The sequence below is a fragment of the Muntiacus reevesi genome, chromosome 6, assembly GCF_963930625.1.
Source record: "Muntiacus reevesi chromosome 6, mMunRee1.1, whole genome shotgun sequence".
Taxonomy (NCBI): domain Eukaryota; kingdom Metazoa; phylum Chordata; class Mammalia; order Artiodactyla; family Cervidae; genus Muntiacus; species Muntiacus reevesi.
Window position 1 is genome coordinate 62238129 of NC_089254.1, and position 24578 is coordinate 62262706.

The 24578-nt window shown below is 53.2% G+C and overlaps 1 protein-coding gene across 2 annotated transcripts in view; it reads left to right on the top strand.

Annotated features, from left to right (window-relative positions):
- The window catches only part of CRHR2 (corticotropin releasing hormone receptor 2), a 44988-nt gene extending 20410 nt beyond the window's left edge, over window positions 1-24578 (top strand). Inside the window, exons 4-13 of one of the 2 annotated variants that reach the window (XM_065938772.1) lie at window positions 9409-9494; window positions 11019-11128; window positions 11465-11582; window positions 13649-13802; window positions 14328-14388; window positions 15816-15888; window positions 21049-21134; window positions 21330-21465; window positions 21882-21923; window positions 23057-24577. In XM_065938772.1, coding sequence (XP_065794844.1) covers window positions 9409-9494; window positions 11019-11128; window positions 11465-11582; window positions 13649-13802; window positions 14328-14388; window positions 15816-15888; window positions 21049-21134; window positions 21330-21465; window positions 21882-21923; window positions 23057-23197 — 1007 coding nt within the window. In that variant the 3' untranslated portion in view covers window positions 23198-24577. Of the gene's footprint in view, window positions 1-9408; window positions 9495-11018; window positions 11129-11464; window positions 11583-13648; window positions 13803-14327; window positions 14389-15815; window positions 15889-21048; window positions 21135-21329; window positions 21466-21881; window positions 21924-23056 lie in introns of both variants that reach the window. The other variant, XM_065938773.1, reaches the window with a different exon arrangement.

Consider the following 24578-nt stretch of genomic DNA (forward strand, 5'->3'; position numbering starts at 1 on the left):
AGCTGCCCTAGTGAGGGAACCCCCACTCTCTCTGAGTGGGCTTTGACAATGCCATGAGCCCTGGTCACCCTATGGGCCTCAGCCCTGCCGTCATCCCTGCCTTAGGATCTCAAGCTTTCCTGCAGTGGTCCTCAGGAAGCCTTCTCCCCATCTCCATGTTGTGGGCCCCCAGCTCATGGATTTCCTCGATGCCAGAGCATCTGAGGAAGTGGGGAAAGGGGAGAGCTTTTGGTTCGCCAGTCCAGCTCTGGCCGCAGGGGAGCCTAGAAGGGGAGGGCCTTTCATTTCAGCTCTATGGCAGGAGGTATTCTCTGCCCCCCACCCCGTGCCCATATGGGAAGCAGGTTCAAATTCTGGGCCACCTAAAACTAACATAATGTCCATATACAGTAGAACCTGGAGCAATCCCGCCCCCTTCTCAGGCCCCAGTGCCCCTGTCCCAGGGAGAAGGCCGGTGGTTTAGCTCAGTGGTGGTTTGGCCAGAGGTGGGCGCTGTGTTCCATTTTCCTCCCACCTCTCACCTGTGTTCCACTCTGGTGCCCATCTCTGTACGTGGGTCTCTCAGTGTTTCTCTCTTTGTCTCCGTGACTCTATCTCTGTTTTTGTTTCTATGTTTGGTGCTGTCTCTGTCTCTGGGTGTATTTTCTCAGTGTCTCTTTCTGTGTGTATGTCTCTGTGTATTTCTGTCTCTCTTTTGTTTTCTGTGTGGTTCTCTCCCACCTTAGCTCCATCTTCCCTCTCTGTCCTCCCCTCCATCCCCCCAGATCCTCTGTTTCTCCCTCCTCCCATTGCTCACTCTATCTGCCCTGCTCTGACACCTCCTCTTGCCTGTCGCTGTGGTCCTCGTGTTTGCAAAGGAGGGTCCTGCAACCACGTGGGCCGGGTCATTTTCCTCCTGTGGAATCTCTAAGCCCAGCCCGGCTCAGCCTCAGCTCCTCCACCTCAGGCTCCCACCAGGTCCTGTTGAGAATGGCAGGCCCATCAATACTGAAGCATCTTCCAGGATAGGGAAGATACACTACACCTCACTCAACCCCATGGGGAGGACTGGGGTCCCCACTTCCCAGAACCCCACTCTAGAAACATGCTGAAGACTTGGTTGTATTAAAATGGAAACACATAACCTAGATGGTCTCCAGCTAGGGGTCTTCCCCCTGGGTCTGCCTGCTTGTACTTGGGAACCAGGGGTGATGAAAAAGGCTAAGCTATCTCCTCAGAGAGCCCCAGGGTGCTTAAAAATCAAGTTCACCCAAATCAGCCATCAGGGATTGGAAAGATGAGCTTGGTGGGCACTGGAGCATTTCTGGAAGGCTTCCTGGAGGATGGGGGCAGGACTGGTTCTTGAGGTCTTGAAACAGTGGGGACATTACATTTGAGGACAGGCCTGGTGCCAGGGTGGAGCCTCAGCTCCAGAGTCCCAGGAACATGGCCCTCTGGGTTGAGAAATAGAAACTGTGACTCCAGGAACTCATGTCTGCATTCCTAGTCCCCAGTGAGACCCAACCACACCCTGAACCCTGAAGCCCAAGGGTCAGCAGTCACCCTTTTGAGAACTGTCTCCTGCTGGGAGAAAGGGAAAGTTGGATGCCTATCACTGAGGGTTTGGCTGAGGGAAGGAGGAGGAAAGAAAGAGCAGAAAATGATGCCTCTCTGGCCATCCAAACACCTGAGAACTTCTGTGCTGAGTCTGGCACTCCCCTCCGTTGCTGCTTAAGACTGGGAGATGCTTGGTCCAGAGAGGAAAAGACACTTACCCAGGATTCCACAGAAAGCCAGGGCCCTGAACAGTCTCTACTGGCTCCAAGAGCTCTTGGCCCACACTCCACATCTGCATGCATGGGGCCTGGACCACTGAGAAACATTAACAGTGGACTCCCAGCTGTCCCTTTGCCTAAGCACCCTTCATCTCAGGCAAGACCAAAGGTGCGGCCTCCCATGACTTTCCTTCACCCCCTCACCAGGAATCCTCCACTTAATATCCCTGCGTTGGGTTTATATGTTTCCCTTTCTCCACTAGAAACAAGCTCTTCAAAGAGTCATAAGACCTGAGTCAGCCTTCCAGGGTCTCCTGTGCTATAGAGAGAGATGTTTAAAGAGAACTGTTTGGTATTTGCTCTTCAGTGAAATAGCACAGTCAAGGCTGTAGGAATACATGGAAGGCAGTTGGTTCCAAAAAGAAGAGAAAGCAAGTTGGGAAGGCTTCATGGAGCACGTGCTGTGGAGCACACCCTTGGATAATTAAGCCAGTGATGTGTCAGGTGGGAGGGAGAGTGGGAACAGAGGGAGAGAGGGAGCAGGCCCAGATCATGGAGGCCTTGAACGCCAGGGCATGGGCTTCAGTTCTGCTCACACTGCTCAGGTCCCAAGTGCTCATCCAGAGCATCATGAGGCAGGACTGGAATACTCCCGAAGGGTGCTGCTCGATGTTCAGGATGTACCTTCTAAATCTGAATCCAGATTGGCTGAGAACTTTGACCTTGTCCCTCTCCTCCCTTCCCTCCTGCTGTTAAGTCAGAAGCTGCAGCGTCCTTCGCTGTCCACTCTCCCTCCAGCCTGGCAGCCCCAGCAGGTTCGGGAACCCCCACAGCAAATTCCACCCCCGGTGACTCTCAGGGACCACCTCAAAGGACCCTAAAGGCAGTCCACCCACCTCAAACCAGGTGCTCGAGTCTGGCCAGAATTTCCCTTTAGAGGACCTGCAGGGGTGGGACTGGGGATGAGGAATAGCAGGAGGAACCCAGACTCGGCTTCAGGGGAGCCCACCCAAGTGCTGGCTGTGCTGGGATTCACTGAGTGGATGGGTGGCAGATCCACCCCATCTGAGTCTCAGTTTCCTTGTCTGTGTGAAGGACACAGGAACATACTGACCTCATGGGCCCTGTTGCAACCGGGAGACAACACCGCCTCGGACTCGCTGTGCACAGCCAGGTTGTGTCGGCAGGGCGACCGGAGTGTGGCTTAGGATCTGGAGGGAGGAGGAGGAGCAGTCGTGTCTCTGGGATCGTGTCCTTGAGGGTCCCACTCAGACCAAGGATGCTTGTCCTCCTTCTGGGGTGGTGTCACCTTCTATTGACCCTGCGAGGCACCAAGCTGTGTGGTCTCTGGATGGTGTCTTGGGGCACCAAGAGAGGGCAGTCTGTCTACACTAAGAGGATCTGATCCCCAAAGGTCTCCGGGGAGAAGTGACGCCCTGGCCCCCAGAGACCCCTGTGTTAACAGGAGAACAAAAGACTGCCAGCCAGAGATGCCCTGCCCCCACCCCCCATCAGTTCACAGAAACGATGGTTGGGAGCCAGTTCTAATTCTACCTGGCTCACCTTTGGGCAGGTTTTTCTCCTCTTTGAGCCCCAGTTTCTCTGTATGAGGTGGGAGGGGAGCTGGATGAGTTCCTGGGGCTCCCTTCCCCTGACATCCTCCTCTCTACAGCAGCCTCTGCTTCGAGGGTCCTTCTTCCAGCCTCCCTCTGCTGGCCGGCGTCATGGCGACAAGCCGATGGAGTGTTGCTAGGCATGACTGGAAGGAGGGAGCCTGCACAATAGCAGCCTGAACAAGGGTAGGCGCCTCCTCCCACTTGCCCCTTCCCTGGAGAGGCCAGTGATCTCACACAGTGAGCTGGATTCTACTCATACCTCTTCCCTTTCTCATGGACCCAGTGGGGTCTGGTTGTGTCTTTCTGACTCAGTTTCCCCACTCTCTGCTGTAGGTGTGGACATTTACCCCTCCGACACTTACTCAAGGACAGAAGGGCAGAACTAGAGAGCTGGGGGGGTTGGGGAGGTCCAGGGTGATGGTGGAGTCTGGAGAGCAGTGTCTACACAACACAAAAAATGGGAAAGACGTTCCCTTCCCTCTGTCACAAGCAGATGGCCCCTTCCGAACCTGATGACTGGGTTGATGAAGGCAGATTCTCAGTCTCTCAGTGCGACAGGTGGGTTCTGAATTTGGGTCAGCATCACCAGCTGCCCCCAACTCTACCCCCACCAATGTGCAGTAATCAGATCTAGACAGGAAATGTGCAGGCTTAACTCAGGGAGACGCACATTGTTTGGGTAGCTCAGGGAAATTGCTGTTGGCTCAGGGCTGAATGTGAATGTGGGATGGGGGTGGGCTTAGGGTTAGGTCTTAGGAGCTCTCCAGTTCACTGAAGCGGCATCCACGGTGAGAAGCAGGGAGTGGGAGCATTCTGCTATCCGTGGTACTGAAAGTTTCAGTCCTGCACAGTGACCTCATTCCTTCAGTAAATACTGCTTCTGGCCCTTCCCATCTCCCTGTCAGGACCTTTCTGCCCTCACTTCTTGCCATTTTCTTTCCAGACAACCAATGACCACATTGCTGCTCCTCCACCGCAGTCTCACTCATCCCCACGCCCCACCTGACTCTTGCACTCTGTCTCATAACTACCACTAGAAAAATGGTCCCTCATGGTCCCCATCTCCCATACACTGCCGGTTCAACTATCAGAGATAGAAGTGCCAACCTCAGGAGTGCTTAAAAGTGATGTATGGATGTCTGAGGTTGTTACAGTGGCTTGAGGGTACTCCTGGCATTTAGCAGATTGAAAAGTCCCGTGCAGCAAATACTTGACCTGCCTGAAATGCCAATACAGCATCACTGAGAAGCAGTTTACATTACTTTTCATGAGTGGGGAAGCCGAGGGCGAAAGGGATGGGACTTAATCAACATCACTTAATCAGCCAGAGACAAAACTACAGCTAGAATGTAGGCTTCCATTTTCTCCCAGCCATGCTCCCAGACCACTCAGGTGACTGCCCAAACCAGAAACTCTCATCACAGTGTCAGCATCTGAAAGGGAGAGAGCATATTGTAATGGGGGCTTTCAACAGGCCAGGGCCACTCTGGGGGCAGAGTCCTGTCATGCTGCCAGGGTTAGAGTCCGGGCTTCCCAGACCACAGAGCCCTGGAAGAGAAGACCTTGCCTGCATCATACAGACCCTGATGCCCCTGGAAGACTGCACTGCACACCATTGGCATCAATCTTTGGTGGGGGCACCTGTGTTGCTGTGGTAACAGGCACCCACCTTGCTGCCTCCATCCCCGCAATTCTGGCCTGACCACCTGCCCTCAGACGCTCCATGCCCATCTCCCTTTGGTCCCCAGGGGGGACCCTTCCAGTCTTCCTTTCTTCTGTCTGAGGCTGTGCCTGAGGGCTCAGCATCCTCATTAGCCAACTCTCCCGAAGTGCTGGGGACATCTGTCTTCCAGCCTCCTGGTCCTCAGTGCGTATAACCAGAGCCTTATTCTCAGCATGACTGGGTCCCCAGAGGGCAAGCCCCCTCACACCACTGCATCCCACTTCTCAGACCCTACTTTCCCAGGTTTTGCTAGATTTGAGTTAATTTGATTCAGCCCACATGTACTCAATGGCTCACTCCTGAGGCAGGATCTGTTGATTCCAGTATGGTTTCTGTCTACTTGTCCGTCCCCAGGGAGCTTAAGTTCAGTAGCAAAGAAAAGAAGGATCAATTCTAAAGAGATGAAGCCCATAGTGAATGATGGCAAATGCTCTAAAAGATTTTTCTTTTTCAAATGGTGTTGTACCATAGCAGATTGTGAAGTAAATTTAGGGGGTCATGACTAGCATTTGGGTATAAAATACATATAATTCATTAAAAAAGAATAGAAAGAAAATATTATAGCCGTGGTAAGATAAAATTTGCTTTGTGAAACTGGATTTGGTCATGTGAGGGATATGTGTGTGTGTGCTCTGGACTATGATATGAAATGGATGTGCTGCTTTAGTTCAAGGGTAATAGAGTGTGAAGACCTATGTTTCAAGAAATGGGAAGACATAGAGGAGGTGTTTAGAGGGAAAAGAAGAGATTACATAGTACCCTAGGTACTGGGGAAGCCTCCAGGAGGAGGTGGCATTAGAGATGGGGGTCAAAAGAGAGGTAGGATTTTGTCAGTGAGTAGTGGGTGAGAGTGGGTGAGAGTCTCGAGGGGTAGTGTGTGCCAGGTCTGCTGGTGCAAATATCACCAGCCATGTGGAGAGGTAGTGATGGGTCAGGAAAGTTCTGCTGGGGCCCGAGTGTCAAGAGCCTTGATTAGCACACCAGGAAGGTTGGACTTTATTCTCCAGAGTGATAAAAAGCTGTTGATGGCCTTTATTGGGCTTCCCAGGTAGCTCAGTGGTAAAGAATCTACTTGCCAATGCAGGAGATGTAGGAGTTATGGGTTCGATCCCTGGGTTGGGAAGATCCACTGGAGAAGGAAATGGCACCCCACTCCAGTATTCTTGCCTGGAGAATCCCCATAGTCTGAGGAGCCTGGTGGGCTACAGTCCATGGGGTCTCAAAGAGTCGAGATGACTGAGCATGCATTTTTTATTTAGAAATCAACATGAAATGGGGGTAAAGGACAGAGGGTTGAGGGGAACAAGCAATGAGACAGGGAGGCAAGAGAGGAGGCTGCTGTACCCGTCCAGGCAAAATGACCAGAGAGGAGGTGGGTGGGGGGGAGACGGGAAGGGTGGACTTTGGGGGAAAAAAAAATAAAGGAGGAGACAGAATTCCATAGAGCTTGGTACCCCAAGGGCATTGATGCAAAGGACCAGAAAGGTCTCAGATCTGCAGCCTGTCTAGCCTGACCCCTCCCATCCTCAAGCCCACACATGCTCAGTACCACCACAAGATACCGTACTTGGGAGATGAGTATTCTCAGCTTAGGGGTAAGAATTGATGCCTTGAACTGTGGTCCTGGAGAAGATTCCTGAGAGCCCCTTGGACAGCAAGGAAATCAAACCAGTCAATCTTAAGGGAAATCAACCCTGAATACTCATTGGAAAGGCTGATGCTGAAACTGAAACTCCAGTATTCTGGTCATCTGATGTGAATAGCTGACTCATTGGAAAAGTCCCTGATGCTGGGAAAGATTGAGGGAAGAAGAAGAGGGCATCAGAGGATAAGATGGATGGATGGTATCACTGATGCAATGGACATGAACTAGGGCAAACCTCAGGAGATGGTGAGGGACAGGGAGGCCTGGCATGCTGCAGTCCATGGGGTCGCAAAGAATTGGACACGACTGGGCAACTGAACAACAATATCCTCAGGGAGCCCCACACTGACCTGAGACACCAGACTCGTGCACCTGAACAACTCAGGTCCAAGTCACATGCAAGAGCTTAAGTGTGGGGCTCAGGCTGTCAGGACTGAGGAGCATGGAGGTATTGGGAGACTCAGGAGAAAGAGACTCTTTAGATGGAAGCAATCACAAAGTCCTTCCTGGAGGAAGGAGCTTAGCACTGAACTTCTGGAAGGCTGGATAACATCTAAGAACACATCCATAGAAGATAAAATTTTCTGCCTTTTGGACTACAGCCAGGATCAGAGTCTGTCTCATCTTACCCAGGCCTGTTGAGAGGGACTCTGAACCCCTATCAGGAAGGGACTGTTCATTTAATAAAAGCAGCCATCCTCCCAAAATGCCTTTCCATTGGTCTTTTTGGCTTCACCCTATACTCTTCCTTAGTTCAGTGACATCACTGATCCTATGCATCACATTCTCTTAACATACAACTTTTCTGTATACAACAAACCTGTTGGAGAAGAGACCCCACTGGGGTTGGTGCCATGGCTGGGGGCAAGGAGCTGGTGTCCTTGCACTGGGTCAGAGTCAGTGTCAGACCAACACTGGCCTAACTGACTCATACCCTGGTCAGAGACCTCGCTGACAGGTGACAGGCCCAGGAGTCCAGAGGAGGCCAGTAACAACCCCAAATTTGAAAAACCTAGGAGCTCAAATTTAAAAAACAATTAGACTAACAGAATCTCCGCCATTGTTTCTGCTCTTCAGCAAGTGTGCCTTCATAATTTCATTGCTTTTAACTCACTGTTAGCTCAGCGGAAGTGGATTTTTAAAGTAACGTAATTATTTCAGAATTCATTGCTTCCAAAAACAATCTAAGGTTCCCTCCTCCAGCTCTGTGACTCTGTGCTCTGTGAACCATTTATTTTAATTAGCTTTGTATTGTGAATCAAACGTAAGCGCAGAAGAAAAATCCACAAACAACTGCCCATTAGCCAGAGAGCAGAACCCTGGAACAAATTACCCCTAAACAATGGGTGGTTTAGAGTTTCTGAGTAAGCGGGGGAGGTAAGGTACAGAAAACAGCAAAATGCCCAGCCGAGTAGAGGCAGCAGAGGGCTTTGGAGTTATCAGGTATGAGAGGTTCCTTCTGGCTGGAGGTGACCTGGAGAGGGTGGCTATCTGGAGAGGGTGGCTTAGGAGCTAGATCTTGACAGTCAAGCTAGGATTTAAAGAAAATATGAGCATTCTTTGAACTTCATACATCCCCCTTCAATAAAGCCCTCATTTCTCTATATCAGACACAGATGTTCTGAAATGTCTTTTCCCACATCGCACTCCAACTCGAACACAGAGGCAAGTTCTCAAACACGTAGAGATCACGTGGTGGCCTCCCAGGCAGCCGCAGCTCAAGGTCAGCAGCACAGTCTTCTTGTCCCAAACTGCCGTCATTCCTGTACCACTACCCAGTAGCTTAGGGGCTAGGAACAGAAGCCCTGAATTGGACCTTCTGTGTTTGAATCTTCTTATCTCTGTATCCTTGGCAAACTGCTTGATTGCCTTGTGCCTCACTTTTCTCATCTGTAAAATGGGTTAATCTTAGTACGTCCTCCATCGGGTTGCTCTGAGGATTGAAGGGGCAAGTGTAGATAAAGCAGTTAAAAGAGGACTTGGTACAGGGCAGACACCTGCTGTGTAAATAGTGGCTGTGGTGAACATGAAAGTGCTGATCCTATGGGGAAAGTATGGATCTCAGCAGCATAAAATGATTGTGATAAGTTTGGAAACTATTCATCGTGCTGAAAGTAGTGAGTCTTCAGCCACATCCCAGGGCTCTCACTATGGGGTTCACCCTTTTTCTTTAATGTTTATTTACTGCACCGGGTCTTAGTTACAGCACATGGGATCTTCAATCTTCATTGAAGCATGTGGGATCTCTAGTAGTGCCATGCAGAATTTTTAGTTGTGGTATGCAAATTCTTAGTTTCAACATGTGGGCTCTAGTTCCCCAAGCAGAATCAAACCTGGGCCCACTGCATTGGGAGCATGGAGGCTTAGTCCATTGGACCACCAGGGAAGTCGCTGGGGTTCAGTTTTGAACAAAATTAAAGAAAATGTACAAATTGCTAGTCAAAGATTGTGTCAGAAATGGGTTTTAATCATGCCTTTTAGCCACCCCGGGTGGTAAGCCTTCTATGCACTTTTCACATTAATGACTTTCACGTGAACGTTCAGACGTGTTGTGTTTGCAGGTCTAGAGAGCCTGAGACGTAGGGACCTTGACCTGTGGGTACCAGGGAGCCAGGGAGAGTTCTTGAGAAGTGACCGCCACCCCTGCTTGGTGCTGGCCATCTTTTGTAGGGAATGCCTACCGAGAGTGCTTGGAGAATGGGACGTGGGCCTCGCGGATCAACTACTCACAGTGTGAACCCATTCTGGATGATAAGGTGAGTGTCCCCACCTGCCCCACCCTTGGTCCTTGTATAAGTGTAGGACTCAGACGGAGCACAGAGGATCCCAAGGGGGCAGAACCAGCCCTTGTGCCAGCCACCCACCCCTTTTTGCACCTCTTGTTCCTGCCTTTATGTCCCGTCCTGTGCTCAGTGACATTGTGGTGGGCAGAGAAGGGGACACAGAGCCCATCTTCGGGAGAGCTCGGCTGGTGAGGGGCCCAAGCAAGGTGGCGCATGACACATGCAGGGAATGACCGTGTGACCAGTGTCCCCACATCTAACAGGCTGTGTGACTCCTCTCCTCTGGGCCTGTTTCTCCATCTTGCATTCTGATTCTACGACTCCATGTGGAAACAGGAGGGCTCAGAGGGGTATTCTCTGCAGGAAGCTGCGCCCCCCTCAGACTTCACCCCTCCCCTTGCTCTGGAACTGGATTCGGTACTGTCTGTGGTGCCCACCTCCTCCCCTTTGAAGCTACTTCTCACTGCTGACTCCAAAAGATACATCCCACCTCCATCTTCCTCCTCATTCACCCATTAAAGCCCCCAGTGAGGCTGTAACTTTTCCCCAAAAGAAGTTCACATTCAGACAAAAAATATTTGTCTACCCTGAGAAAGTGATTCTACAAAAGGAGGTCTACAGTGAGGCCACAAGAGGGGCAAGCGGGACGGTCATAAAGGAGAGAAAGTGGTCCCCTCCAGCCCTCCGCCTTCACTCCCCATCTCCCAGTGCTTGAGGTGTGAACACTGGTAAACCAAAGTGAGGGTGGGGTGTCGGGATAGCCTGCCCCGACAGGAAGGACTGTCTTAATCATTGCCTCTGTTTAGAATTGCCAGCGAGCGGTGATAAAGCAGACTGACTTTTATTTGGCCTTGATACTGTTCTTAAAATCTCTAGAGACAAGACACCCCGTCACAGCTGTACCCAGGGCAGACGGATCCCACGGGACCCCCAAACCTGCCATAGATAGTTGACTGCTTCAGAGATGGGAGGGCGGGTTGGCTCCATTATACAGAGTCCCAGAGGTATAAGTCGGTGCACTCTGAGTGGCATCCCATTAGGATGTGAGCCGAGACAAAACACAGGTGTAGCTACTTCCATGCCAGAATTAAAAATGAAAATAGAAGGGATGGCATGGGGAGGGAGGTAGGAGTGGGGTTCAGGATGGGGGAAGACATGTACACCTGTGGGCTGATTCATGTCGATATATGGCAAAAAACACCACAATATTGTAGTTAGCCTCCAATTAAAATAAATTAATTACAAAAATAAAATAGAGTCTACATCCCCACAACTCTGGCCTAGCTCAGGATATGTTGTGTTCAGATCTGCCTCAAATTGCATGTCGGGACTCCTGACCACAGCCGTTCATACCAAGAGCCACTCAGGGCTGACAGGAGAGAGCTGTGGGAACCAGGTGTCTGGTGCCCCCGAGGTCAGGACGCACTGGGTGGCCATCGCTAGCGTACCCACGTGCCCCAGGCCGCCAGCTGCCTGTGTGTCTGTCTGTCTGTCCAGCAGAGGAAGTATGACCTGCACTACCGCATTGCACTCATCGTCAACTACCTGGGCCACTGCGTGTCCGTGGCAGCCCTCGTGGGTGCCTTCCTGCTTTTCCTGGCCCTGCGGTGAGTCCACCCCACCCCTGCTTTTTCTCCAACCTCCCCCGCATGGCATCTCCTTCACCCATCCCAGACATTCTCACCTCCACTCCGGCGACCCTGGGGCCAGTGGACAAAAGGGGCTTGGGGAGGTACCAGAGCACTGACCACTAGCAGGCATGCAGAATGCAAAAGGGGTGCTGGCCCGAAGACTGTCTTGCCTTCATCCCAGGCTAGGTCTCTCCCTCACCTTGGGTCAGAGGGAGGGTCACAGGCCCAGCTGACCCCTGTCCCCTGCCCCAACTGAACTCTGAGCCCAGGTGCAGCCTGTCCCGGCTGACAGCTATCCTGGGTCTCACACAGGAGCATTCGCTGCCTCCGGAATGTGATTCACTGGAATCTCATCACCACCTTTATCCTGCGGAATGTCATGTGGTTCCTGCTACAGCTCATCGACCATGAAGTGCATGAGAGCAACGAGGTCGTGGGTGGAGGTTTGGGGCTGGGCCTGGGGGGCTCTGGGGGCTCCCACCTCTCTCACCCCATCTTCACATGCAGACCTGAGCCTGAGCTCACCTCTACCCCATCATTGTCCCTCCAGAGCCGGAGATGGGGGAATGGGGCTCCAGCTGGGGTCTTGAGAGCTGCTCAGATCAGACCCCAGACTTTATCTTGTTCCATTCCCTGTCTTGTGCATTTAGTACCTCCCGAAGATCCCTTAGAGGAAAGGGGGCTGAAATTAACCTCTATTGAGCTTTAGCTCACTTGATTCCAATTAGAGAGTTGTAGGAATTTTCCTACATGGAATTTTCCAGACATGGAAACCGAGGCTCAGAGAGGTTAGATGACATTGTTATGATGCCTCTGCAGCTGGGCCATCGGGACACTGAGCAGGACAGCACGCTTGCTGCCCACTCTGGATTTGTGTCAACCGCCGTTGTACTGTGTCCAGGTTGTGAAACCAGAGCCTAGACTGGAGCCATGCACAGAGCTCTTCTGTCCACTGTTAGAGACTGCTCAGTACGTTGTCTTTGGATGGCTAGTCCTGAGCACACACCCAGCCTGGTTTGCCTTTTGAATTGGCCCCTCATCGAGCCTTGCCTCAGCATCAACAGAATTCAATCAGTTTGGGGTGTCATGCAGCCCACTGTTGGCTTGTATTGACAAGGCATTGTTAACCTGGGGGGGGAGGGGAAGCAGGGTTTGGAGGAGGAGATCTTAGGAGTCCCTCCTCAGCAGGACTTTCTCAGAATAGAGAAGACAGACGGCCACATGGAGCCCAAGATCAGGACTGGGATCATGGGGGGCAGCCACAGAGGCTGAGATCAGCTCAGCTGATGCTCTGACAGCCGAGGCTATTAGAGGCTGACAGAGAGGGGCTGAGCCGTCCACAATCCATTCCCATGGCAGGGCTCCTCTGACCGCCATTGCCCACGTCCTCAGCTCTGAGGGTGCCCTGGGGACAAATCCCTAGGAAAGATGGCCAGGGAGGGTCCATTGAGAAGAGGTCTGACCTGAAGCCGGACCTGGCCGTGGCCCACGTTGGCTCTGGGCAGGCTTGTCCTCTGAGGGAGTGGTAGTAACCCTGCTCAGAGGGACAAGGACAAATTCCCCTTAACTGAGAAGGCACTTGGCAATGGCATTCATTTCGTGGTGCCTGCCTTTGCCACCTCCATCTCCTGGAGCCAGCCTGTACGATGGCATTATCTTTTTCTCTACAACGCAGTGAGGTTCAGAGAGGTATGGCCACTTGCCAGAGGCCCCAGTGTTAGTGAGGCCCCAGCTCCAGAGACAACAGTGATCACGCTAAGCCCAGAATTTCCTAAACCTAGGAATCTGGGAGGATCACCTCCAGAGCTGTGGCTCACCTTCACAGACCCTGTACTGTTTCAGTAGCAGTCTTTAAATTGACTCACTATTTTTTTTCTGCATGAAATTTCATAGTCTGTCCCTGAATGGAAACCAGGCTGATTTGCTGTGAACTGAAGGTGATCCTCGAAAAAATAGGCTTCCCAGGTGGCTCAGTGGTAAAGAATCCACCTGCCGAGGCAGGAGACATGGGTTCAATCGATCCCTGGGTCAGGAAGATCCCCTGGAGGAGAAAATGACAACCCACTCCAGTATCCTTGCTGGCAAAATCCCAAGTTCAAAGCAGCCTGGCAGGCTACAGTCCATGGGGTCGCAGAGAGTCGTACATTACTGGGCTACTGAGCCCAACACACATGCTGGAGAAAATGACAGTGATACACAGCAGTGCGGTTCAGTTCTAGCCTCTCCCTGCAGAAAGCTCAGAGCCAGACTCCCACTTTCTTTTATGAAAAAGATTAGAAATCACCAAGGAGAAGTCAGACACCCTGGTGTCAGGGGAGCCTGGCCCCTTAATCTGAAAAACTGAAAGAGAAATGATGAAGGATGAAGCTTCCCAGAATGAGATTCGAGAGTGTTTGTGTCCATGACCTAATGCAAATGACTGCCCTCTGTCAGCACCCGAGCTGCACACTGGGCCTTGGCTCCAGGCAGCTGCTGACTGCTGCCTGCCGCTTGCAGGTCTGGTGCCGCTGCATCACCACCATCTTCAACTACTTCGTGGTGACAAACTTCTTCTGGATGTTCGTAGAGGGCTGCTACCTGCACACGGCCATTGTCATGACCTATTCCACCGAGCGCCTGCGCAAATGGCTCTTCCTCTTCATTGGATGGTGTGAGGGTCCCGGGGAGCCTGCAGGGTCTAGTGGGGAGAGGATTCTGCTGACCAGGTCACCCCCTTTCATCTTGGGTCCAAGGACGGGACCACATTGCTGTCTACCATCCCCAGGATAGTCTGAGGAGGCAGCCACTCTTCTCCAAGTGGACGAGGGAGAAGCAAGTAGTCTCTCCAAGAGGACAGTCCACAAATGATCCTCCTCTTCTTGCTTGGAATGGCCGATCCAAAGACCTTTGTCTCTCACCTTAAAAGAGAAGCTGGCCAGCTCCACTTCTCTATCAAAAAATCTCAGAAAATCACACTATCCCCTCATCTCTCTGACCTGCTTGGAAGGGATAGCTGAGAGTGGGGGAGGGGTGTGGCAGGGGTCTAGGAACAGGGGCCCCCAAGGTCCTTGATGGCCTGCAGTTGAATGATTGGAAACAATGTCCTCGCCCTTTGTGGTCCCCTTACTCTGTGCTCTACAAGAGGGTCTCCTGACCATCTCTCTGTCCACTGCAGCTTTGTCTGTCCTTCTTTCAGGCGTCCCCTGCCCCATCATCATTGCCTGGGCCATTGGCAAACTCTACTACGAGAATGAACAGTAAGTAGGACTGGCCAGCTGTGGGCTCTGGCCAGACCACGGGGTTGGAGCTGCAGCCAAGCCAGGACAGATTCGCTTTTCCATTGTTTTAAAATTGAAAAACTTTCCCCGGAACCTAGAGGTACTCATGTGATAGGTGTCAAGTCAACTTGGTGGAATTGAGTTAGGAATCATGGTTCCTTTAGGCATCCAGTGCATGACCCTCTTGACCTTTGGTGAGGCCTCCTCCTGGAGTTGGGTGTGGCAAGCCTGGCCTGGGCCATATGGAGGAGGCCAAGGACTCCCAGGTTTCAGGCCAGAGCACATCCAGGATTGTGGCATTGAGCCACTCACAGATGCCCCGGGTCAGGCCACCGGACGCTTGTTTTACTTAGTGTCCCAGTCTCTGCCTTGGGTACAGTGTTCCATGCTGGGACCCTCTGCACCAAAGACTTTGAAATAGCCTCAGCACAGATCGCAGCAACAGGGCAGCCAAGGAACAATGGGGAATTCGGGAGCCACCCGCTGAGAGAAGAGAGGTCAAGGAGCGTCAGTCTCGATGCTCAGATCTTCTCACCGTCTCCCAGGCTGGAGACAACAGATGAGGTTTAGGGGTGGGGGCAGTGATGGGGTAGGTTCCAGGCTCCTAGCAGTAAAGGCTGCCCTAGAGTGAGAGGGCTGCCTTGAGAGGTAGTGAGCTTCCCGTCATGGGGGCATTTAAGCAAAGGAAAAAATCCCTGTGCTAGGAGGGCAGCAGTGAGGGCACACACCTAGGCAGTGTGCACTGGATGGCCTCCAAGGTTGTGGAAGACATAGAACTTCCTGAAGTCTGTGGGGCCCTTTCTGAGGTCCAATAAGAGTTGCTGACAGAGCTAAACTGGGTGCTGGGCTAACCCTGACCCCAGGCCCTGAAGCTTCTCCACTCCTGGCATCCCCAGAGAATAGCCAACCAGCGTAGAAGCAGGCTTCCTCCCCTGAGTGAATGAGGCCGGGGATGCACCAGGAGAAGGCTCCCGCCTCCGCACCTGCGGCTTTGTGTGGCTAAGTGCCTGGCACAGGAGAGGCGTGTTCCCAGCAATGCGGGAACAGGTCGTGCAGGTGGTTGGGCTTTGGGCCAGCGAGGGGGAGCCCAGCTCTCCATTCATGAGCCTCTTGTGGGTCCAGCCCTGGGCCCAGCAGACTGGGATGGGGGTGGGGGAGTGAGGAGGAGACCCGGACCCTCCCTCAGTCTACCTGAAGAGACCAGACCCTCCACGTAGGGCAAAAGGCAGCTCAGGAGTGGCCCAAGGAGGTCAGTGGGACGGGGGCGGTCCATCCAGGCTTTAGGGGGAGGAGCAGCCATGGAGATGGGGCCTCAGGAAGGACAAGCCAGAGGACCCTGGCTTCAAGGCTGCAGTGGTCCCAGGCTCTGGTTCAGCAGGCCACTTAGAGCCTCCCCATCTTTGCAGGTGCTGGTTTGGCAAGGAGCCCGGTGACCTGGTGGACTACATCTACCAGGGCCCCATCATCCTTGTGCTCCTGGTAGGTCCGCAGTGGGACCTGGGATGGGGCTGGGCACCCGGAGGACTGCAGAGGACCCACCACGGAGATGCTGGGGAAGGATGTGGCCTGGAGCAGCCCCGCCCCCGCCCGCCCCCCACACTCTGTACACAGTACCACACTGCTTGGCTCTCTGTTCTCTCTTTTCCAACACTCTATACCCTGATGCAGCCCCGTTCCCCTCTCTGGCCCTTGGGTTCTTTCTCTGGGCAGAGAGTGGGTCTGACTGGCAGATTTCTAGTCTCTCGGACATCTGACATCCCCTTGCCAGGTTCAGCGTTGAGACAGCCTGGTGGGGGGAGAGGGGGGGCAACTGGTGGCAAGAGAAGGGTCTGCAGGATTTGGTTCAGCCCAGACCTACCTCTCCCTCCACCCGCAGAGACCTCCTCCAAGGTTCAGCCCACCGCCCCCAGCCTGGAGCAGTGGGACCAAATGAAGCAAAGCATAATGAGCAATTGTTCCTTACCCAGCTCCCCACCCTTTGCCAAAAGTATTCACATCTAAGATATAATTGCAGCCATGTCTCTAAACCACAGCGAGCTTTAATTAAGGTAGAGTTTAAGTAGAGGCTGCATTCTGCAAAAAAATGAACCCATTATATATCATACATTAAAAAAAAAAAAAGAAATGTACAAAAAAGCACCATAAGAAATTGGCATTTACGTAAGACTTATTTCAGGCTTGGTAATTTCAGGCTCCTGTATGTACCAGCTTCTTTAAAGGGCCACTCGCTTCCTGTGGGAAGCTTGAGAGGGAATGGTCATCCCCCTCTTGCACACAGCAGGTGCCTAATGGTCTACCTTAGAGACAATGACTGTTTATCTCTTTTTATCTCCTTACTCTCCACCCTTTTGTCACTTCCTCCAGGATTCATTTGACCCCTTCTTTGGAGTGTCCTTGATAAATATGACTAAGAAGGTTTTTTACCCACTGCCTGAAACTCTACCATCAGGGCTCCATTCATTTCAGAGATGGAAGCCAGTCGTTGTCAGCAGTCAGTTGGGGGGATCATTGTCCTTGGATTCCCAGCTGCAATGAGTCACTGATCCCCACCCTCTCCACCGTGTGAATGAAAACCCCATGAGACCCATCCCTTCCCCACCAGCAACTGAGAGCCCATTCTGGAGGGAGAAGGCTTCTGATGAGCCTGAGAACCAGCCAAGGAAGGCTGACCTGGGTGGGGTGTGAGCCCCCTCTGCAAAGATGTTGGACAGCAGTGAGGAAATGCACAGAGAAGGGGGACAGTCTTGGAAGGCCCAGTGTGTGTTTGTGTGTGTGTGTGTGTTAGTCACTCAGTCGTGTCAGACTCTTTGCCACCCCGTGGACTGTAGCCTGCCAGGCTCCTGCCCGTGGAATTCTCCAGGCAAGGTTACTGGGGTGGGTTGTTACACCTTCTCCAGGGGAATCTTCCTGACCCCGGGAACAAACCCCGGTCTCTTGCATTAGCAGGCAGATTCTTTACCTTCTGAGCCGCCAGGGAGGCCAGGAAGGCCCGATGCCAAGACCCAGTTCCCGCCTCCTGTCTATGCTCCCTTCTTTGGTTCCACCCTCACCAAGGGCCTTGTCTTTCCCTGTGGACCCAGTCCACATACTGCTATGTACATGGACAGGGCTTCCAGGTTCTAAGTTCAACCCTGCTAGAAGCTCTATCTTCATTTCCAGTCCTCACACCCTTGAAGCCTAGAGATATGGATAATGCTCCTGTTTCACAGACGAAGAACCTGAGAGATGAAATGGCTATACAGGGGTACCACTAATAGCTAGCTGAGCTGAGACCTAAGGGGCAGATCACCCACCACCTCTTGTTGTCCTTTCCATTGGATGCGAGCTCGGTGACCCTGCCACCCCTGCTCACAACTGTCTGAGAGACCCATGCTCGTTTCTGGGTTCTGGGAAGTGAGTTCGCTTGGTTGGGTTTGCAGGAGGCTGTTGTCACTGTTGTCAGCGTGGGAAGAGCACAAGCTCAGTGCTCTCCATGAGTGTTTGAACGTGAGCCGACCTTCCCAGACAGGCTCTGTGGCAATCCCTGCTAGACGAGCAAGGAAGCAGAAGCTCAGAAAGGTTATCTAAGCAATTTGCCCAAGGCCACGCAGATTCTAGTTGGAATAGCTGAAGTTAGAACCATGTGTGTTCATGTGGGAGGTGGTCCCCGGAAGCAGAATGATAGTGAAAGTAGAACACAAGGAAGGAAGCCAGCGAAGGTGAACCGATGAGCAGGCTTCTTCGGGGCAACAAGTGGAAGAGTCTCAGAACTGACACTCGGTTGGGAAGTCAGGTTACTTACTCACATATTTCATGTCCCATCAGTGGCCGATGCCCTGGGGACCTGGAATCCCCACGTTTCCAGGCCCCTCTCTGTTTTCTGGCCAAGCTAGCTCCCCTGGCACCAGAGAAAGTCCCAACCTGGGAACTGCCCCCTGCAGCTATAGGTGAACGGAGGATGGCACGTGAGGTCTGTCTGGCGAAAGACTTGGCTCTTTGTTCCATGGATGGTGTCTTCCTCAGCAGCATCTCAGCTTCCCTGTTCCAAATGCAGATTCCAGGGCCCTCATCTGCCACTGGGAATCTATGAGGTGGGTCTAGGATCTGTATTTGGAATAAGCACCTTTGATGTGCATACTCTAGTTGAAGAACCGTGGTGTGTCCAGCGACCTTGTGGTCAGGGATGTGAGTCATCTGGGCTTTCTCCATGGCCCAGATAGGGCCCTGTCTATAGTTGGTCTCAGGACCTGGGCCTCTGAGACACTATAGATCCAGGCAAGACTAGCAGGCTGGCTATGTTGCTTGAGCCAGTGAATGTGCATGATAAGAAGCTGAGGCCGGGAGAGGTGGGAAGAGAGATGTGATGGCAGCACCCCAATACCCAGAACTGAAGGGATGCAGAGGACACCCTCAAGGGCTGGGGCTTCCCCTCCTGGCCTGGGTTTAAAGGACAGGAGGAATCACGTCTGAAGCCAAGAAGGAAGAGATGCCAGGCTTCCTCCCTCCCCGCCTGCCTCTGCACATGCACAGACAGGGAAGGTTTGGAAAGTGGGGGGTGGGTGGGTGGGTGGTGTCAGTGCCTCTCTGGGGAAGGGAGGAAGGTGCCTGCAGTTAAATGAGGTGGAGAAGATGTTGTAAATGGGGAGGCTGGGAGCCAAGCTCATAAGGAAAGAGTGACTTTGGGGCTGCACAGACCAGGCTGAGATGGGGTGGGAATAGTGTCACCAACTCCTGCCTGGTGTGAGGAGAGGGGATAAGGCCTTGTCTCCCAGACCCTCCACACCAGCCCCTGTCCTGCTCTTGCCTCACAGAAGGGGCCCCGTAAGTCAAAGGTGCTCAGCAACTGCTTATATTGGGTGGATGGGTGGGTGGGTAGGTGGTTAGTGAATCTGTGTATGTTATCTGTTAAGTGAGTGAGAGGGTAGATAAATTGATGAATAGAATGTTGAACAGATATTTAGATGGATGGATGGATGGTTGGATGGATGGGTAGATGAATGTCACACATTAAATAAGTGGGTAGGTGGCTAGAGAAGTTAATAAAAGGATGGTCGAGTAATACTTGGATGGATGGATTAAAGGAATGATGGATAAAAGCAAGGGGATAATTGAATTGGTTAGAGGGTTTATGGATGATTATTGAATAAGGTTTAAAATGCAGGGAAATATGGAAGAAATGAGAATATATTTTGATTCCAATAACTTCTATTCTCAGAGAAGTTAGGAAGAATCAGAAAAGGTCAAGTGTTTTGTATCACTTGTATGAGAAAATTAGGATCTACCTATGTGTCCAAGTGACCTCATGATCCAGGAGAATATACCAGAAACCCAGCAGCTAGAGATTAGATGAGCCTTAAGAGGAAGCAAAGTGCATTAGGCCATGGCAACCCTGGCTGAACGCTTCCACCACCCCTCACCCTGGGTTTACCAGGCTGTGCCACTGTGGCTCAAAAGCAGCAGGCTGTGCCTGAGGAGGGACCCCCCACCCCAGGCCCCTGGAGCATCCTCAAGCTCAGGGGTGATCCAGAGGCCACAGGGATGTCTGTGTCCCCAAACTCCCTGTCTGGGGTCCAGAACTTAGGAGACTTCAGAAATGACAGAGTCTCAGGCCTGGGACGGGAGGGGTGTGTGTGTGTGCGCACACATCTCAGACGTGTGTAGACGCATGACCCAGCAGCCACCCCTGGGCTAATATGTATCTCCCTCTTTCCTGGGAGAGATTCCTAGGGTGTCAGGCCTACAGTGCTCACCTTCTTGTCTCCTTGTATTTGGAGATGGATGAAGAGAGACACAGGCATGTCCGCGTCCCCAGATTCACACTCACACATGAGCACGCTCCCAGGCAAACGTCCCAGCACAGAGCACAGACCCACATGGAACATTGAGAGAGCAGCACACAGGCACACAGACAAGCCAACACTTGCACACCTACAGAGACCACACACAGCCTGAAGCTGCCTCCAGGGGCCACACGGGCAGGTCCTGGGGAGAGGCTGGGTGTGGCAGGCTCCGACGCTGAGAGAAGGCTCAGGCTGAAGATAAATGAGGCCCTTCTAGGAGCCTCGGAATCAGCCCAGGAGCCTGTTCATCCCCATGGTCTCAGAAGTGTCTGTGAATATTTTAGAGTTTTCCTCTAGAAATGAATGGTGAGAGATTAATCACTCCTCCCAGGAGCTAAGTCATTTATTGCTCCATCTGGCTGGGTCCACTCCACCAGGGCACGGCCATCCTCTGTCCAGGGGGCCTCCAGGAGCCCCTCAGTTGACACGTGGGGGCCCTGCAGCAGGGCAGTGTGGGAGGAGGGCCAACCAGGGCCATCGGTTACTTTGGCATCCCTGGGGAGGGCACGGATTTGGGGACTCTGAGGAGTCGTGCCTTAGGAAGGAGTGAACACTCCCTCCAAGTCTGTGTTCCCTCCCTTGGGCCTGCGGGTGGAGAAGCAGGCTTTGGAACCCTCAGGTGAGGGGACTGAGGTATCTACTTGCCCTTAGGAGGAAGGAGCAGAGGCCTTGGGACCCCATGCAGGTGCTGGGGTAACAGGTGGAATGGGAGTATGCTTGGGACATGGATTTTCAGGGGGTTGCAGGGGAGAAGGCTGTCTCTCAGCTCGTCCCCACCTCACGGCTCTTTCTTTTTCCCTCCCTGCCCTTCTCCCTCCAGATCAACTTTGTATTTCTGTTCAACATTGTCAGGATTCTAATGACAAAGTTACGAGCATCCACCACATCGGAGACGATCCAGTACAGGTAAGTGATGGGTGCCTCGACCCTCAGCAGGGAAGGAATGAGGAGGCCATCTGGGCCATCCCCTGGCCTCTGGGCAGGACCCTCTGAGTTTCACCTGGGGGCCTCGCTCAGGCTCCCAGAAGAAACACCAGCCAGTGAGGACCCACCTGCAGTGTGGGCTCAGATGGGTCTCGTTAACCTTTTCCGCCCCCCCAGGAAGGCGGTGAAGGCCACCCTGGTTCTCCTGCCCCTTCTGGGCATCACCTACATGCTCTTCTTCGTCAACCCTGGGGAGGACGAGCTGTCGCAGATTGTGTTCATCTATTTCAACTCCTTCCTGCAGTCGTTCCAGGTGGGTCGCATGGCAGGATGGGGCTGCAGCGAGCTTCGCTGCCCTGGATTGCTCAGGCACCCCTGCCCTCACAGAGCACTTCAGTGGGGCTGGCCCCCGCGGGGTTCACTTCATACACACTGAAGAACAAGTGTGTGCACACCCAGGGTCAGGTGGGCCCACCCCCGCCTGGACCAGGGTCACCCTTGCCTGCACCTGCTGCAGGCCCCAGCTCCTGCTCCAAGGACTTATGGCACCCTGTGGCTCACAGTGAACCCTGGTAAACCTGCTCCATGATGGGGGTGCCCACCCAGTTCTGAACCTCTGGGGTGCCGAGTCAGAGTGTTCCCCCAGCCATCCCATCCCTGCTCCAACCCCCACCCCCCAGGCAGAGCGGCTCCCCCACAGGTCACTGACCTCTCCCTCTTCCTTCCCAGGGTTTCTTTGTGTCCGTCTTCTACTGCTTCTTCAATGGAGAGGTACGACGCCTGTCCCAGGGAGACCTGGACTTTGAGGTCCTCAGACCCCCCTCCAGGGCAGTTTGAGGGGAGTCCCTGACTCCGGAAAAGGGAGAGCCAGAGAAACCACTCAACTTTGGGGAGACAGGAACCTGTCTCAGGGACTCCAACCAGTTTAGAAGGTCAACTCTGCAGGCGGAAACAATACACCAGCTCTCCACAATGCACCCAAAAAGCTGGGTGGGCAGGAGCCCAGGCCACAGAGGCTCATGGGAGAGGGAAGTCAGCACATGGGTGATGACAGGAGAGCACTTTCCAGGAGTGAGGTGTGGGCTGTGCATCCAGGCTTTTATGAACCAGGGAGCAGAAAGACAACAGCGCATCCTTTCCCATCTCCCTACTGCTTCAGGGACAACAGGCCTCCAGATGGTTTCAGGGAGCCAGGCTCCAGTGAAACCTGGTGAACTTTACAAAGCCCGGAATCCTAGCAGAGCAGACTTGCAGGAGAGAGGCTCACTCAGGCCTCTGGTGGGTGAGGACCCATAGTGGGTGCTGGGGCAGAAAGCAGATACCCTCCCAGGGCTCGAGAGTTTCCACACGCCCCAGAGGAATGCCAGTGACATCCTGAGGCCCCTTTACCTTCCCGTGCACAGGGTGATAGTGGGGTCTGCATGCTGGGGTCTCTGTCAGTTAAAGCAGACCGCAGGTAGGAGAGTCCACAGTGGAGACCGGCATGGGCTGCTAGAGAGAGAAGGAACCACTAAAGCAAGCCAACAGTGAGTGCTTGTGGAGCATTTATTCTGTTTAGCCCTGTGGCAGGCCAGCATGTGGGGGACATGATCCATTTTGCAGAAAATTCTTTCATTGCACTGCAGATGAGAATAGTGGCACCAGTGACAGTCAGGTCTTAAAATGGGTAGTGCTCCATCTCCGCTGCATGCTGGGGTAAGCAGGGCATATCTTGCAGGGGCATAGAGAAGATCAGGGCTGCAGAGGACATGCAAAGGACCCTGCTTTTGGAACCAGCCCGTCCCTGGGTGTGAGGGTGGCAGTCAGGTGGGTCACCTCAGCCTCCCGTGACGGCCCAGCAAGAGTCAAGGGGCAGGGGAGAGGACTGGCTGGGACCTCAGGATCATCCTCCCCCTCCCCTGCAGGTACGCTCAGCTGTGAGGAAAAGGTGGCACCGCTGGCAGGACCATCACTCCCTCCGAGTCCCCGTGGCCCGGGCCATGTCCATTCCCACATCGCCCACGCGGATCAGCTTCCACAGCATCAAGCAGACGGCCGCTGTATGACCTCTGAGTGCCCCCATCTCGCCCATCACTTGACCACCAGAACAGCATCCCCATTTTCCTCCAGCACCTTTCTCTGGGTTCTTCCAGCCATGCAGGCCCTGGCAGGGGCAGAGAGAAGGAAAGCACAAGGGGGTGGGGTCTCAGGAACCAGGGCCGGCGGGGTCCCAAGTCTCAGTGCAAGAGAGAGATGAGCCGAGAAGTCACAGGAACCCTCAGAGATGAGCAGGTCACAGATCTTCAGGCATTGCCCACACCAGCCTCTGGCTGGATCCTTACTGTCACCTGTTATAAGACGAAGAACTGAGGCCCAGAGCCAGGAAGGGCTTTCATGACAGACCAGGGGCTCCTCTGCCCCCACTCACAGCTAAGGGTCTTCCCACCAGCAGCAGGGTGATGGCTGGCCCTTCCAAGCCTTCTGCCTCTGTGTTCAGTGGCGCCCCCTGCAGTTGGAGGGAGGCACAGCAGCTGATGAGATGAATTCTGCTGGCTTCATCCCAGGGACTCTCAACCTAGAGAAACCTCACCTACCCCCCACCCCTGACCCCATCCTCCTGCCCCTGGGCTCTTAGAAGGATATGCTGCCTCCTTTCCTGAGGGGCCTCTTCTCATCCTGGTCCACAGATTCAGAGCCTGGGGGCAGGGCAGGTGAGGAGGAAGATGCTGCCAGGATGGCACATACTCTTAGACCAACCAGATATGCAGTACAGGACGAAACGGGAGAAGTCTGGGGGGTGAGTTGGGAGAAGGAGTAGGGTAGAAAGAGCAGAAACCAAAGTTCGACTCGTGACTGGAACTAATCCCTGAGCCCCCACCTGAGGCTGGTCTTCAGTCTCCCCTTCAGAAACATCTGTGCTATCTGAGAAATAAACCATGCTATTGTGGAAACACAGCCTCCCCTCAGGGGAAGGGGTGCTGTGGGCCAAGGGTGGTGGGCCGGGTCCACCCTCATTTGCAGAGACTCGCCCTGGCCTGGGGCCCCTCTCCACCAATGCCTGCGGGTCTCTCCTTTATGTTCACCCAGGCCAGTGTCTGCCCTTCCTGCTAACGTGAAGGCAGTTTAATTCAGCATGAAGGAGAGGTTCATCCCAGCAGGCTGCGGTCTCTTCTTGTTTCCTGTTCTGGAGTCTTGAGGGAGGTATAGAACTGGCCCTTGCCGTCCCCATGGGTAATAACCACGGCTGGCTCCATCTTGGTCTCCATCTGCCCTTCCCTCCAGGAGAGGGTGGGAGTCAAAGGCCAGGAAGAGCCATCAGGCTGGGGTTTGAAAGAGCTTTTGCTCTTGGTATACCGCCCCCCCCCCCATATTTTTAAAATTATGTATCTCATCTTGCACATTTTTAAGTTGGCATCTAATATTTTTCACATGAATTTTAAAACTTGT